At 38.6% G+C, this 15,779-nt stretch overlaps 1 protein-coding gene across 2 annotated transcripts in view; it reads left to right on the forward strand.

The window, feature by feature from the left end:
- Positions 1–15,779, forward strand: part of LOC124637917 (midasin-like) — a 31,824-nt gene continuing 16,045 nt past the window's right edge. For both annotated transcript variants that reach the window (XM_047174645.1, XM_047174646.1), the window contains exons 1-18: positions 1–245; positions 1,800–2,056; positions 2,356–2,604; positions 2,747–3,042; positions 3,228–3,430; positions 3,867–4,030; positions 4,117–5,627; positions 5,744–5,909; positions 5,987–8,288; positions 8,374–10,114; positions 10,203–11,841; positions 12,056–12,270; positions 12,613–12,745; positions 12,898–13,510; positions 13,614–14,116; positions 14,346–14,522; positions 14,939–15,354; positions 15,431–15,567. In XM_047174645.1, coding sequence (XP_047030601.1) covers positions 156–245; positions 1,800–2,056; positions 2,356–2,604; positions 2,747–3,042; positions 3,228–3,430; positions 3,867–4,030; positions 4,117–5,627; positions 5,744–5,909; positions 5,987–8,288; positions 8,374–10,114; positions 10,203–11,841; positions 12,056–12,270; positions 12,613–12,745; positions 12,898–13,510; positions 13,614–14,116; positions 14,346–14,522; positions 14,939–15,354; positions 15,431–15,567 — 10,812 coding nt within the window. In that variant the 5' untranslated portion in view covers positions 1–155. The remainder of the gene's footprint in view (positions 246–1,799; positions 2,057–2,355; positions 2,605–2,746; positions 3,043–3,227; positions 3,431–3,866; positions 4,031–4,116; positions 5,628–5,743; positions 5,910–5,986; positions 8,289–8,373; positions 10,115–10,202; positions 11,842–12,055; positions 12,271–12,612; positions 12,746–12,897; positions 13,511–13,613; positions 14,117–14,345; positions 14,523–14,938; positions 15,355–15,430; positions 15,568–15,779) is intronic.

Consider the following 15,779-nt stretch of genomic DNA (forward strand, 5'->3'; position numbering starts at 1 on the left):
TGTCACTGTCACCGCGACAGCTTAGAAAATGGTCATTAATTTCACGTGTTGCTTTGCTTGATAAATGCAAAACACGCGGCCGGCTATCGCTGTTATTTCTAAATAAGCAATTTTTTGTTATAAATCCATTATTTTTTGTTTTGCGGAATGACAAAATGTCGGTGTGCAATATGTTGATGGCACTCAAAGCGGTAGGGGCTGAAACAAAGACCGCAGAATTAAGTAAAGCATGTGAAGATCTTCAGGTTAGCACAAAATTATTTGTTTTATGTCGTTTTAGTTAATTTCACGCATCAGCAATAGTGTATAAAAATATTTTTTTATAATTTCATTATGTCTTGGTGAGTCCTTTGTTGTAAAGTGCTTATAATTTAATGTTAAGTGGTTTCCCTCCAAAGAATAGGACAGCGCTTCCCTTGGTAAGTTTCAAATATTTTTAATGGGCAGGAATGAGCTTAATGGTTACAATGGGAGAAGGGTGTAGTCCCTAGGCTGAGTGGGGGGGATAGGGAGTGGCCTTTGTCTAGCCTTTGTCCTACATATTTAAAATGAAATAACTATGATTATTTTGTCTATATTTAGCTTTGAGGTTCGGTTTGGGACCCAAATAAGAATGGAATGGTGAAACATAGAAATCAAAAATGTCTTTGTTCTTTATCTGGCGCAATGTCATTGTAATTAATTAAAATTATTGTGACCTAATTATTTTAATGCAAGTAATAATTAATTTTTTAACAAAATAAAAATAAGCTGATGCCAATCCTTCGTTTAAATTATTTGAATTTTGCACATAGGTAAATATATTTTGAAATAATGTAATCTACAAGAGTTATGAGTTTGAAATTTTCTAATAAATTCTTAAGCAAAATTGCATTGCACAGGGATTTTTAATCATGGTGAAATATTTTTTAACTGATGTTAAAAAATGTAATAAATAAACATACCATAATGAAATACCATAAACAGAACATCAGTTCTGTTTATATTATATATGTTATATATATGTTGGTATTTCAAAATACATTTTTTTATTAATATACAACTATACCTTCCATCTGTGTAGCTATCGCAAGCGCGGCTGCTGAGCATGAGGTCTCGGGTTCGATTCCCAGGACGGACCGAAATCACTTTGTGGGTTTTAGAAAATTTCACAAAGTAGCTGGAGCAGGAAGTTGGTGGTTGATACACCCAAGCATCAGATTGCACGTAAATGTTGGTCCTGTGCCTGATCTCTCTCCGCTCTATCGGATTTCTGTCCCATCGGGCTATGAGAGTGAAGGAATAGTGAGTGCACTTGTGTCTGCGCACACGCTTGTGTACTATATGTCCTGCATAATTGCTGATCTCCTTACATGAGAACAACCCCCATAGCCGATAATCGGCTAGTAGGACATCATTTAACAGTAATAAAATGATATTCTGTTAAATATAGCTAGCTTCTGCCTATGGTTTCATCCATGTTCTGAGATAATTACTTCCCATAGTCAGATGGTGACAAAAATTCTTTGTTCTTCTCCTGGGAGTACACTACCTCTCCTCTAATTTTCAGCTTATTTGATCCAGCCAGTGTAGGAGTGACCAAGCGATTCATTTTTGTGTAATTTTGATGTAGGTTATGCATACAGTTGAAGCACTTGACATATTTGAAGTAATGATAATAGAAATGACCTTGATATTGTAAATGTGTTAATTCACATATGGTTAAAATTGACATTCTTGTACGAGTTCTCCCAAGCCTTTTTCCTAATGCACCAATAAAAAGTAATCCTACAACAAGATTTTTTGTTTCATATTTACAGACCTCAATTGATTCCAACACTTTTGACATCAAAAATGCTGTTACTATACTTTCCGAATTCATTCTTAAAATTGAAGATGCAAAATTGTTCAAGAAATACCTATCAAATATTCTTCTGGCACTGGTTTCAACTAAAATACAGTTGAAACCAGTATTTTCTTCTACAAACTATGATGCATGTAGTGACGCTGAAAAGACCAGTCATTTGGAGTATTCAATCATACTTGCTGCATTGAGCGACCATCCAGATATTTTACAGTAAGTATTGTTTTTAGTATAAGCTGTTTCTTAGGCAGACCATTCTGTGAGATGAGCATGTGAAAGCTTAAAAAAAAAATTATTGGCCACTGGCCATTCTTGTCGATAATTAAATAAATTAAAAAAAAAACTGTTGTTTTATTGTCCCACTGTTAGGCCTCCTTTCACACAGAGAAAGATTGAGCGTTAATCATCATGCTTGCTCAATGCAGGTTGCTTGGCAGACAATAAAGTTAAAAACCTAGATATTTTTATTCTAATGTGTTAGAATGATATTCTAATAGATGGTATTATTTTAGATATGCATTGAAATACTTCGAAGTGAATCCAGTAGCACCATTCACTGTATATGTCCATCATGAGGATTCTTATAACGTCGCCCCAAAGAAACGCAGACTTCTAGATTGCGGGCAGAAAATCACTGAAAGACAGATAGTAACATGCTGCTATACATTGCTTAGCAAGTTGCCTAATGAACTTTCTGCTAAATGGGATTGGACCAGGTTTATCGGAACATATGGAAATAATGGAATGGCAGATGTGAGATGGTATGTTTACAAGTTGACTTACCTGCCTGCTGTGCTAAATTAAACTAAGTATTGAAACAAAATTCAATATATTCCTGTACCTGTGATTTGTTACAAAATTATGTTTTTACTTGGAAAAATTATGATTATATTTTTTCTACAGGATGATAAAAGAATGCATGGCCATCCTAACAAATATGACAGACTATCAAGCAATGATGATTGCTGTAAAACTGCTTATACATGAGCAAGAAACCCATGAACATATAGAAAAGAATAAGAAGGACCCCGTTATCCCTATGAGCGAAGTGATCAAGGACGACTTGGGGCCTAATGTTGTGAATATCGATGGTATACTGCTGCCTGTGTATCAAAAGCGTAATGTTCAGCCTGGCAATTTAGTTCCAGTGAAATCAACTACCAATAATCTCAGGAGCTTAGCTTTGGCTGTTGCATCGGGTGAGTCAAACATTTGCATTTGCGATTACCTATGTATCTTTTTTTTTTGTTTGCAAAGAAATATTTTATATAGATTTTATATGATTAATATAGCTTCTAAGCGAACTACTTATCTTTATTATCATTCTATTTCTGAGCCAATTCATACTGCGAAATTTTCAAATTTTCTCTCAATTCTATCGCAGGTCAGGCTCTCAGCCTCATGGGCCCCGTAGGATCAGGGAAGACGTCCCTAGTAGAGCATTTAGCTGCCATCACAGGACGCAAAGGCGTGGCTTTCAAGAAAGTACAATTAGGAGACCAGACGGACTCCCGCATGCTGTTAGGAGCTCATCAATGTACTGATATACCAGGGGAATTTGTTTGGAGACCTGGTGTTTTGACTGAGGTATTAATTATATTGTGTTCAGCTCATTATGGTGTTAGATCAAACCACAGCTCTATATAAGTCAAGGGACCAGTTTTCATTTTCATTTAAAAGCAATGCCCTTATAAGGTGTAACCCAGTGAAAGGTGTAGGTATGTGTGCTCTGTTCAACAATTTATTTAATCCAAATGGTAGAATTTGTTTTAGATAGTTTTCGGTATTTGTATTTGTACAGTCTCGTATGTGAAAATATTCACATTGTTTACACAGATGTTTGCTCTATTATCATGTGCATATGCAAACACTTGTTTAAAGTATATTTGCATTTATAATTTGCTTACACGGTTCACCAGCGCTATAAAAATGATATGTACAATTTTCCGTATTGAGCATTAACTTTCAAGGTAACAATGACAAAAATAGCATTGTAGTTTAACTATGTCTGATATTGTTTTAGGCTGTTCAAAACGGTCACTGGCTGCTATTAGAAGACATAGACTGCGCTGCATTAGATGTCGCATCAACATTGAGTTCTCTTTTAGAAAGGAACTCGCTATGCGTGCCTGGCTATCGCGATTCTCTGCCAGTCACACCCGGCTTCCAACTGTTCGTCACACAACGGTAAGTGATATGGAAAATTAAGCCTTAACTTGCAAGATATAAGGTAGTATTTCTCCTGAGATTTAATATGTGAACTGTTTTTTTAGAACGCTGGCGACCAATTATGGCTTTCAAAAGAAAATGTCCAGCTCAAGCACATTGCTGCAAAAACATTTAACGCAAATCAACGTTGAACCGCTATCGCGCTCAGAACTCGCAGAAATCATACAAAAGCTATACCCAGCGCTTACAACCATTTGCCCAAGGATGATCGAAGTGTTCATGATGTTCTCAGTGGGCAGCCATGACACATCCTTGCAAGCTACCGAAGTAGTTGATAGCGAGAAAGAAAAGAATTTAATGCTTATTAGAGGATCAAGACTGATTTCAACCAGAGACTTGTTGAAATGGTGCTCTAGAGCTGTAGTCGGTTTTGACGTGTCCAGTCCTGAATCTGCGCAAAAAGTCCTTCAGGACGCTTTGGATATATTTACTTGTTCAGTCTCTTCACCTGAACATAGACTCGAGCTTGCCAAAAAGGTTGGCTTATGTCTCGGCATAGTCGAAACAAAAACCGAATTTTACCTCAATCATTACAAGCCAAATGTGTCACTTACTGCCAACTTCCTAGAGGTTGGTAGGGCTAAAGTGCCAAGAGTAGAGAAAAGCTTAGAAACCACAGATTTCGGTAAAAAACACACAGTGTTTTCATTCACGCGACAATCAGCATGTTTACTTGAAAAGATTGCATGTTGCGTCACAGCTAACGAACCTGTGTTATTAGTCGGAGAAACGGGTACTGGAAAGACATCATCGGTGCAATACATGGCTAGGCAAACGGGACATAAACTCGTTGTCATCAACATGAATCAGCAGTCAGACTCTGCTGACTTACTAGGCGGGTACAAACCCGTCGACCTAAAATATATTATCCGTCCTATAAAAAATCAGTTCGAGCAAATATTCCGTAGTTTTTACAACACAGATAAAAACAAAAAGTTCTTGGGCCACATCGATACTTGTTACGAAACGGAAAATTGGTCGAATTTGGTGGCGTTGATGAAGCAAACTTATAGAGCAGCTATGGCTAGGCTGTCGGGAGAAAAGCCAGATAATAAAAGCAGGCAATGGGCGTCTTTTGGGCGTAAGCTTGTGAAGTTAGAACAGCAAATCAAGACAGCATCGAAGCTTACCTTCGCGTTTATCGAGGGGTCTTTAGTCAAGGCGATGCAAGAAGGACATTGGGTGTTGCTGGACGAAATTAATTTAGCGTCCGCAGAAATTTTGGAATGCTTAGCTGGTCTCTTAGAAGATAAAAGCGAGAGCATAGACCTTTTAGAGAAAGGTGACAAGGTTCCTATTGAACGACATCCAGATTTCACACTGTTTGCTTGTATGAATCCTGCCACAGATGTAGGCAAGAAAGATTTGCCAGCCGGTCTTAGAAATCGGTTCACGGAGTTTTTCATTGACGAGTTAACAGAGAGGAATGACTTGATATTGCTTATTGGCGATTACTTATATCACATGAATCTTGAAAGTGGCATTTTGGAGGCGATCTACAGTTTTTACGCCACTATTAAGAAAGAAGCTAAATTGAATCTCGTGGATGGATCAGGTAACGTACTTTGATATTAAGATTTTTTTTATAAATTCATATATATTTAAAATATTATATATTTATAATAATAACCATTGAGTAATTATTGATAAGTTTTTGTGTATTATTTTCAGGAAATACACCACATTATTCTCTCAGAACGCTATGCAGAGCCTTACAAGCGGCAGGAAAAGCAAGATGTGGGACGGTAACAAGATCCTTATATGAAGCATTTTGTCTATCTTTTCTCACGCAGTTGGATAGGTCATCGCATCCCAAAGTGGAAGCTATGATTGCCAAGTATGTATTCATTTTCAATTCCTAAATATAACTTTATAAGTATACATTTCTCACAACTCTCTTCTTTTGCTTATTAGGGCAGTAATCGGGAGGAAGAATATGAAATCGGTTGTAAACCAACTAATACCTGAACCGCAATGTATAGGACACAATTACTTGCTGTTCGGAGGCCATTGGATCCTCCAAGGCAGGCTAGAAGTCGATGTCCCAGAAGGCTATATCCTAACTCCGACAGTCAGAAAGAATCTTCGAGATATCGCACGAGTTATATCCCTAGGGCGATTGCCGGTACTGTTACAAGGTGACACATCAGTAGGCAAAACCTCCCTTATAACATACATAGCTAGGGCTTCTGGTAATTATTGCGTGAGAATCAATAATCACGAACATACAGATCTACAAGAGTACATAGGGTCTTATGCGACCGACTCTAGTGGCAAATTAGTCTTCAAAGAAGGAATCCTGGTGGAGGCGATGAGGAAGGGTCACTGGATTATACTTGACGAGCTTAATTTGGCACCTAGTGACGTGTTAGAGGCTCTCAATCGTGTGTTAGATGACAATCGCGAATTGTTCATACCAGAGACACAAGAGGTTGTCAAAGCAGATGATAACTTCATGCTATTTGCTACGCAAAATCCGCCCGGCTTATATGGCGGCCGAAAAATGCTATCAAGAGCGTTTAGAAATAGATTCGTCGAGCTACATTTCGATGAGATACCAAAGCATGAACTTGAGACGATTTTGCACCAAAGATGCCACGTTCCTCCGGCCTACAGTAAGAAAATGATCGCAGTTATGACTGATCTTCAATTGAGGCGACGCGGGTCTGCTGCCGTTCAGGGCAAAGACGGTTTTATAACCCTACGAGACCTGTTCCGATGGGGCATGCGGTACAGACGTGCTGCAAGAGAAGTACTTTATCCAGGCACATTCTACGATTGGGAACAGCATATAGCTGATGAAGGGTATCTTATCCTTGCTGGAAAAGTTCGACAAACTGACGAAAGATCCATAATTGAAGAGGTTATTGAAAAACATATTAAGAGAAAGGTGAATCCCGATAATCTGTTTTCACTTCACTCTAACACGTCCCCAGTTACCAAGTGCTTATTGGGGGCCATCCTGACAACTCAAATCAATGAGTTTACTCACGTAGTTTGGACATTTAATATGAGGAGACTTGCAGTTCTGATAGCAAAGGCTTTCAGTTTCGATGAACCGGTCTTGCTGGTTGGTGAAACTGGTTGTGGCAAAACAACCATTTGCCAACTTCTGGCAGCTTTAAAGAAACGTAAGCTACTTTCTGTCAATTGTCATATGCACACCGAGAGCTCAGATTTTCTTGGAGGGCTTCGCCCCGTTCGCCAATACAAGAACGACGGCAAACTATTTGAGTGGGTCGATGGCCCGTTGATAAAGGCTATGGAAAAAGGAGATATGTTTCTTGCTGATGAAATATCTCTGGCAGATGACAGTGTGTTAGAAAGACTGAACTCTTTACTAGAACCTGAAAGACAGCTAGTGTTAGCTGAAAGAGGAATGGAACAAAACTCTGATATAGTTGTTATTAAAGCGCATAACAGATTCCACTTTATTGGAACCATGAATCCTGGTGGAGATTTCGGAAAGAAAGAACTTTCGCCTGCTCTCCGCAATAGATTTACAGAAATATGGTGTGACAGCGACACATCTAAGGAGGATTTACTGAAAGTCCTAGAGAAGAGTGTCAACAAAGGTGTGTCGCTGGGTAACCAGGAGGACGGTAGTTCAGGAATCGGCACCTCAATTCTGAATTTTACCGAATGGCTGAAAAACTCAGAAGTTACCAACAAATTCCCGTTCAGTATTCGCGACCTGCTATCCTGGGTGCATTTTATCAATACAACCGTCACGAAAGGTCTTTTGGAAACCCCCGAAGCATACGTGCACGGGGCCTGCATGACCTTCCTAGATTGTTTCGGAACTGCATTAACTGGGCATATAGATTCCGAGGCCTTGGTCTTATTACGAACAAATGCCATCAACTTTTTGCTAGAGCAAATCAAATCAGTTGGTGGCGAGTACATTGAAAGTCTGCGTGACATGTTAAGTAATAAGCAGACTAAATTCGAAGCCGAAAGTGGTCCCCATAAGTTCGGAATAAAACCTTTTTACATAGAGGTTGGTAAAAGCAGTAGTATGACAGAGGAAGAACAAAAATTCTCATTCACAGCTCCTACAACTGGAGCAAATACTTTGAGACTGTTGCGTGGATTGCAACTGAATAAGGCTATACTTTTGGAAGGTAATCCTGGAGTTGGAAAGACGAGCTTAGTAACGGCTCTCGCCAAATCTTCTGGTCACAAAGTTGTGAGGATCAATCTAAGTGACCAAACGGTAAGTTCTTTAACACTGTTCTAATATAATGACGCCATTTTAGACTTTTTGATCCTAAGATTTTAATTACTTTTCACTTTTACAGGATATAACAGATCTCTTTGGAACGGATTTACCAACGGAAGATGGATCATTCACTTTCAAAGAGGGAGCATTTTTGAGTGCCCTACAAAACGGCGACTGGATTCTATTAGACGAGTTAAACTTGGCTCCTCAACCAGTTTTAGAGGGACTTAACGCATGTTTGGATCACAGGGGAGAAGTGTTCATTCCAGAATTAGGGAGAACTTTTAAAGTAAAGGAACAGACAAGACTCTTTGCTTGCCAAAATCCTCTCAAACAAGGAGGCGCTCGGAGGGGTCTACCCATCTCCTTCTTAAATAGATTCACTCAAGTTTATATCGACACCTTAACTAAAGAAGATCTAATATACATCGTAGAATCTCAGTACCCAACTATAACAAAGGATATTCTACACAAGATAGTACAATTCAATTGCAAAGTAGCCCATGAGGTGACGGAGTTACAGTCGTGGGGTCACAGAGGCGCCCCTTGGGAGATGAACCTGAGAGACATTCAGAGATGGTGTGACGCCCTGATCAAGGACCAATTAATGGGAAAGCCTCTTCATCCAGGTAAATTCGTAGACATGCTGTACGTGAATCGTATGAGAACTGAAGAAGACAAAAAGAAAATGATCGAAAATTATGAAAAGATATTTACACTTCAGTACCCAAGAAGTGATTGCCACCCCCAGTTCTATATGAACGCCAGACATATTTCAATAGGCGATGTTCATTTAGCCCGAGTCGATCACAAGTTATTCAAAAACCGAAGAGCAGTTGAAACGAACTTGCTTGTGCTGAGAAATCAAATTCCGACTTTGAAAGCGGTAGCTCAAAGTATCACAATGAATTGGTTAACTATACTGGTTGGGCCTACTGCGACTGGAAAGAGTAGTGTAGTGCAAGTACTCGCTGATTTGTCTGGAAACGAACTACAAGTTATACCTGTGACGTCAGCAATGGATGTCTCCGATTTACTCGGAGGTTTCGAACAAGTGGACTTCAATAGAAATTTGGAGAGTTTGTTTGATAAAATCGAGACTTTGACGATTCAAACCGTCAGGAACCTGTGGAATGCCCAAAGACCCTTTGAATGGAGGTCAAACGCGCTGCTAAGTCAGCTATACCAGTACAAATCCTTGCTATCAACACCAAGCAATGAAGCCTCTGAAGTTAACATGAGAAGATTCAAACAAAAAATTGAATACTTAAAGACTCACTGTGATCGGTTAATTGAACATAATGCTGGGCAAGAAAACAATATTACTCCCAAAATACAAGAAGTTCTGAACAGCTTGAATAAATTGCATCATAAAGTTTCTCAAGTTACTTCAGTCAACGCCGGAGGGAAATTCGAATTTGTGGATTCGTTGCTTGTAAAAACTATGATCGAAGGCTCCTGGCTTCTTCTAGACAATGTTAATCTTACATCAGCAGCTGTTCTGGACAGACTGAATGGTTTGTTAGAGCCGAATGGTGTGTTGAGCATCCCTGAACGAGGTGAACACAGTGAAATAAAACCACATCCCAACTTCAGAGTATTCTTCACAATGGACCCGAAATATGGAGAAATCTCAAGGGCGATGAGAAATAGGGGAATAGAGATATCCCTTCTAAAACCTGATGATTGGCAGACATCTTATGTGTCTGAAACTGAGAATTTGTTCGACTTATCGGCGCTGCTGTCGTCTTGTGGCTTGCCTGTTGAGTACCACGACTTGTGTATCAAGTGTCATGAGCTGATGCAGTCCTTTATAGAAGGTATGTAAAAATATATTTTCCCATGCACTTCCATTATAAGACTAATAATATCAATAGTTCCTAATATTTCCTTTTGTTCCCTTTTCAGGACTCGATCGTCCAACGATTTCTCATTTACTGCAGGCGGCTCATTTGACCTGGCAGCAAATACTTCGCGGCATTTCCACCAAAATCGCTTTCGTGACGAGCTTCTCTGATGTCTACATTAAACCACGATGTGGCTCAGATTTCTCAACGAGCGTCAATGCGTCACTCGCTGAAAATAAAAACTCCATGTTAAAGGCATTGGAAGAAACAATTGAAGGTGAGGAACAAATAGATAATCGACCCCAACCCCCGAACCTTAATCACACTCTAAAAGTTAAAGATTTGTGCTCAAACTCCTTCCTTGCGACCGCCAAGCAACTTGCCTATATCGCCGTGCAAGAAACCAAAGATGGTAAGATAGATTCTCCCTTACATGTGATCACCAGTTTGTTCACAACATACCAAAGAGTTCCCCCCGCACTATACACAATGACTTATAACTTCATCCACAATATGATTAAGAAACAGTGCCGTACTGTGAATGTTGAGTATGTCGATGTGCTCAACGATACAGCTTTTGAAACTTACAAATATTCCGGTGATCTGAAGTCGTATAAGAAGTTTTATCCAGAGTTGTACGATTTGGACGACGAAGCCATTCGCACGGGCAATAAAGAAGCTCTAACGTTGTTTAACAATCTGATGAGTTACTATTTGAATAGAACCGCACCAGAAGGTGAATTTACAGTAGCGAATTATTCAAAAGCTGTCATAGGAGGAACATTAACAGATGATTTCGGCGAATATCCGATATTGAAATACTGCTTTAGATACCTTGCAGTCATTGACGAGTATATAAGGAAATGCATTGATTTGTCAGTTGATTATCTGGATGACAGATCTGTTTGCAGCATGCTCCATCTTTTGAGTTGGCGGGACAGGTTCGTGAAAATAGCGCATGAACCAATTTTTGTGACTAATGAAGCTAGCCGACGCAGAGTTTTAAGGGAAGATATCGTCGCTCTTCTGTATACTCACAGCAAATGGCTGCATAAGCGTTTGATGTTACCCCTGATGAAATTATCACGAGAAAGTGAGATCGCCATCAGAAGTTTTAATGAAGCCACTGCTAATATAGCTTTGACCACTGAAAATGACAACTCAGCAATAACTAAACTGAGTAAAAGGATCCGCAAATTGTATTGTCAGCCAAAACTAATGATGGATGAAGAAGAATATGAAACAAACATTGAGAGATCAAACGTTTACCATAAAGTAACTTTGGACTTGAATCGGCCTATTTCGAAGCAGCTCAACTGCCTAGCTGTAGAGAATTGTGCTGTCACAGATTTGCAACTGGCACTAGATGTGCCTGATACAGACAAAGTTGTCTTGGCCCAAGTGAATATAGCCAAGCTTATTGACAATAATACAGTTGATAAACCAGGACCTGAGATCCAACTTTTGCCTTTAATCTCGTATGTAGTGCAGCGAGTAATGATAATAGTACAGACAGATTTCTTTATTGTGGTGTCCCAATTGAAAAGTATTGAAAAACCAGTCAGGATTCTGACAGCAGATGCTGTAACTGGTTTGGTAAATTTGGGCAAAGTGACTAAAGCGTTGTCACCAGCTTTCCTCAATATTTTGGAACTGTTGCTCAAATTGAAGGAAGATGAACTAGGAATGTGGAGACATAGGTAAGTTTTCACATTGTTATTATTCTATTTGATGATTCATTCAAAATTGTCTTGTATTTTTGTGATAATTGCAGCAAGCGTCGTTTTTGAAATGTCATTTTAATTATCAAGGCCTTACATTTTTTAACGGTAAATTACAATAGATTATGCTTTTGAGGAGAGTATTTTAATGTCCTGTGTGAACATAGGTAAATTAGATCTGCATTTATTTCAGAATATCGGCACTCCCAGCCAAGTTCTGGGACGAATTTTACAAGACATTAGTATACGCTCCCGCTTACTATCCGACGCCATTTTTGAATCCCCACATCCCGGGAAGCTCGGAGGACTCTGTCGAAGTAATTCCTGTGAACAGCAAGAGATTTTCCAAAAATATGCCTTTGTTGCCATATTATCTGCTGAAGTTCACTATGTCGGTTGACGAATCAGGTAATTAGTTTTATGACACATATTAGCTGTTTCCCGCGGTTATCCCTTCCCCGGCGGAACTTTCACAAAATTTTTTGTTTATATGGTTGAGTGAAAACCAGGAAGACAGAGTAACTTTCGTATTTATAATATTATTGTGGATTTTTGGGTGCTTATGTTAACTTGCAAGAGACTCTTTGGTACAGGCATCATTGGTGTCGAAACCATGGTAGTTTAATATTGAAGCTGGATTGAATTCGTCAGCTTTCAAAAAGTCTGGTTCTGTAAATAGAAGGCTTTGTTGACACTTTTCGAAATTATGAAATTAATTTTAGATGCTAAAAATTTGTTAACATATTTTAGAATCACATCATGTACTGGCTTATGAAACAGTGTCGATGGAGAAGAGGACAGATTACTCTGTGCAATTGGGAGCCATTTTGAATATTCTCTGGAAGAATCTTGCCACCATAGATTCGGCAGCTTTGATAAAAGTGTAAGTTTAAAAAAAATATGCTGTATTATTTAGCTATTACTGATGATAGGTCAGATTTTCGATGTTCAACAAACCAACATATTTATTTTCATATTTATGAATATTGGATTCTAACAATTGGCAAAAATTCAGAGATTTTTCATTATTTTCAGTGCATCCGATGCCCAATTCGAGGTGAAGAAATTCGAGCAACTCATATATTATATCTACAACGCTCTCGATATGAGAGGCGAGAACTCATTCGATTACACTATCAAGCGCAGTATCGATGTGCTGCGCATTCGTCACAAAGACAGCGGCCTCGATGACATACTCACTGAAGGTTACGACATACACAAGAAAATCATGAACATGGTACATAGCAAAACTCATGACGAAAGAACCAAGATATTAACAGCACAATTATCTCTTCTAACGAGCTTTATTATGAGTAAATTGATGTCTGAAATCAAACAGATGGATCACGTGACTAAGTATCGTTTGAAAATAAAATATATCGAAGAGGATATCAGGTTATTCGATGCCCTTTTGGGCGCTTTTTACTTCCATGGTCTGGTAACTGGGAATATCACCCATCAGGGAACTATTGACAAGCCTTCTCAGGTGGTTTATAGTAAGTTGAAGCCAGATTGCGGGATAATGAACGTGCATCCCCATTGTCACGTAATTAGGGCGTACAGAGAGGCGACCGCTGAACGTATTGCGAAGTACAAGCTTGGAAATACATACAGGCCTAACGAACCGACTTACGATAGTTTTGCAAATGTAAGTACCCATTTCCTTAACACTCATAACTGAGTTTTTATACGCATAATTTATACACTTGTTATTATTGGTATATTACCTGGATATTTTTTGTTTTTTTTAGGAATGCAGACATTTCGTCAAATCAGTACTGACAGCTAAAACGGTACTTGAAATTACTAAGAACTTGCTGAACACAAGCAAGAATCTTTATAAAGAGATAGTTAAAAAGTCTGATACCGCGGCCGTGATCCGTGCAGCGCAATCAGTGGTCAAAGAAACTCAGTCTTGGCTGTTTTCAGTCAACGCGTTTTACAGGAAAATTAACATTTACAGCGAAGCTATACCTGACTTGACAAAGCAGTTACAAAGTGCTTTATCTCAGCTCATTTATAGTACGACTAATATGAATGATTTGATCAGTGAGTTAATGGTCAAAGTTGAGGTAGGACAGAATCTTAATCGGGTCGTCGCCGATTTGATGGTGTTCCCCAATGGTATAAGGAGTTTGAAAATGAAAGAGGATTATTTGAGTCGATTCCTGTCGCAAAGATTTGTGCAAATGTTGAAGCGCAGTGTGTATGCTGTTAACAATGACATGTCTGCTGTAGATATGGCGAATATCCAGTAAGTATTTGTTTTGAAATCCAATTTGCAGTGCAGTCTGTAAAAATGTGAAAAATCTGTGCTAGCATGATACTATCTCACCTATGTCACTTTTAAAACCCTTTCTTTATGTGGCGATCAGAGTCAAAATATTTACACCGTTAATATTTACACAAAATACAAGATTTAGTAGCACAAACATTGTAGACTTGCCTATATAACACACGTAACCTTTTTTTCTTTTCCACAGAGTTCTAAAAATGAATCTAGCCGAGATCCGCATGTATTGCACAGCGCTGGATGCAATCGACCCGACTATGATGAATACTATGATGATCACACTGGACGCCATAGTGCAAGCCTGGGAGGAACAACAGCGAGAGATCGAGAAGAAGAAACAGGATGACGAGGCGTTGTATATTACTAAGTAAGTGTACACGGGATTTTAATGGCCTATTTTGTAGATATTAGTATGGCCAGTAACATCCACTATTATGGACGGATATAGGTTATAAACGCAAATAATTCCATCCTATCTTATTTAAGTACCCCTAAAGTAAGCCTTATGTATGATTTCCAAAACTTGATATCCTGATCCGTATTTAAATCTACAGATTGCTGTTTCTACAGTATGTAATACATGTTAGTACCTGTTTTTAGCTCAGAATAAGAGTAATACACATTGACCGTTTTGAGAACTAAGTTCCTATTAAAATGTTATGTGTATACTTCAAAACGTGTCTGAAATCACCTACCTTCTCCCAATATTGAAATGCACTTTTGAGGATCATATTTAATGACACTTCATTCTATCCAGTGACTAATTTCAAATCTTCACTACAGATCCAAATGCGAAGATGAAGACGAAGACGCAATGGCTCGCGAGGAGATATCAGAAATGTTCCCGTCTTATTCCGACCAAGATTTCGCCGAATTCAAACCCCCAACATTAGAACAAGTACCAATAAAACATAGCACTGAAAAGCCTAAACTAAAACTCCTTGTAACTCCTGAAGATGTATCTCTGGTTTACAAATGGCATTCGAATGTCGTTCGCAATATGACGTTAGCGGAATGGTTACCCGCCCGAAAGAGCGTGGTCGGTAATGATGTTATCAGTGCGTTTGTTCAGAGGTATCCCATATTTAGTAAGATGACTTATAATATGTGGCAAGGATTGGATGCGGAGATTGAGGGTGCTATTTCTCCCGGTTTGATGTTACTTGTTGCTCAGATAAAGGCGAAGGTCGATGGAGAGGGTAAGATATTACTCATAGATTTTTGAATTATTTTTTTATGCTAAAGGACCTCTTTCAAATACAAATTTTGTTGTAGAGTCTTCAAGCAAGGTAGATTTCTACAGATCCGCTTGGGTCTCTGAGACAAAACAATGCGTACCGTTACTGCATAGAGTGAGGGATAATACCAACGAACTGCTGGCTCAATGGCCTGATTTCCCCACTTTGAAAGAGGTAAGGCATTAGCTTCTAATGATCTTGATACTTGACATACTCTATCTTAGAAGAGAATGGGGAAATATACTCGTTTGTAATAGATGTATAAATAGATAGATAAGACATTTATTCAACAAAAACAATAACAGACTCAAACAGATTGATAAAAAAAATAAAACAAATATGTAATGGGCTAATTAATTTTACTTGACTAATAAAGGTTTGACTAT

The sequence above is a fragment of the Helicoverpa zea genome, chromosome 17 (genome assembly GCF_022581195.2).
Source record: "Helicoverpa zea isolate HzStark_Cry1AcR chromosome 17, ilHelZeax1.1, whole genome shotgun sequence".
Taxonomy (NCBI): domain Eukaryota; kingdom Metazoa; phylum Arthropoda; class Insecta; order Lepidoptera; family Noctuidae; genus Helicoverpa; species Helicoverpa zea.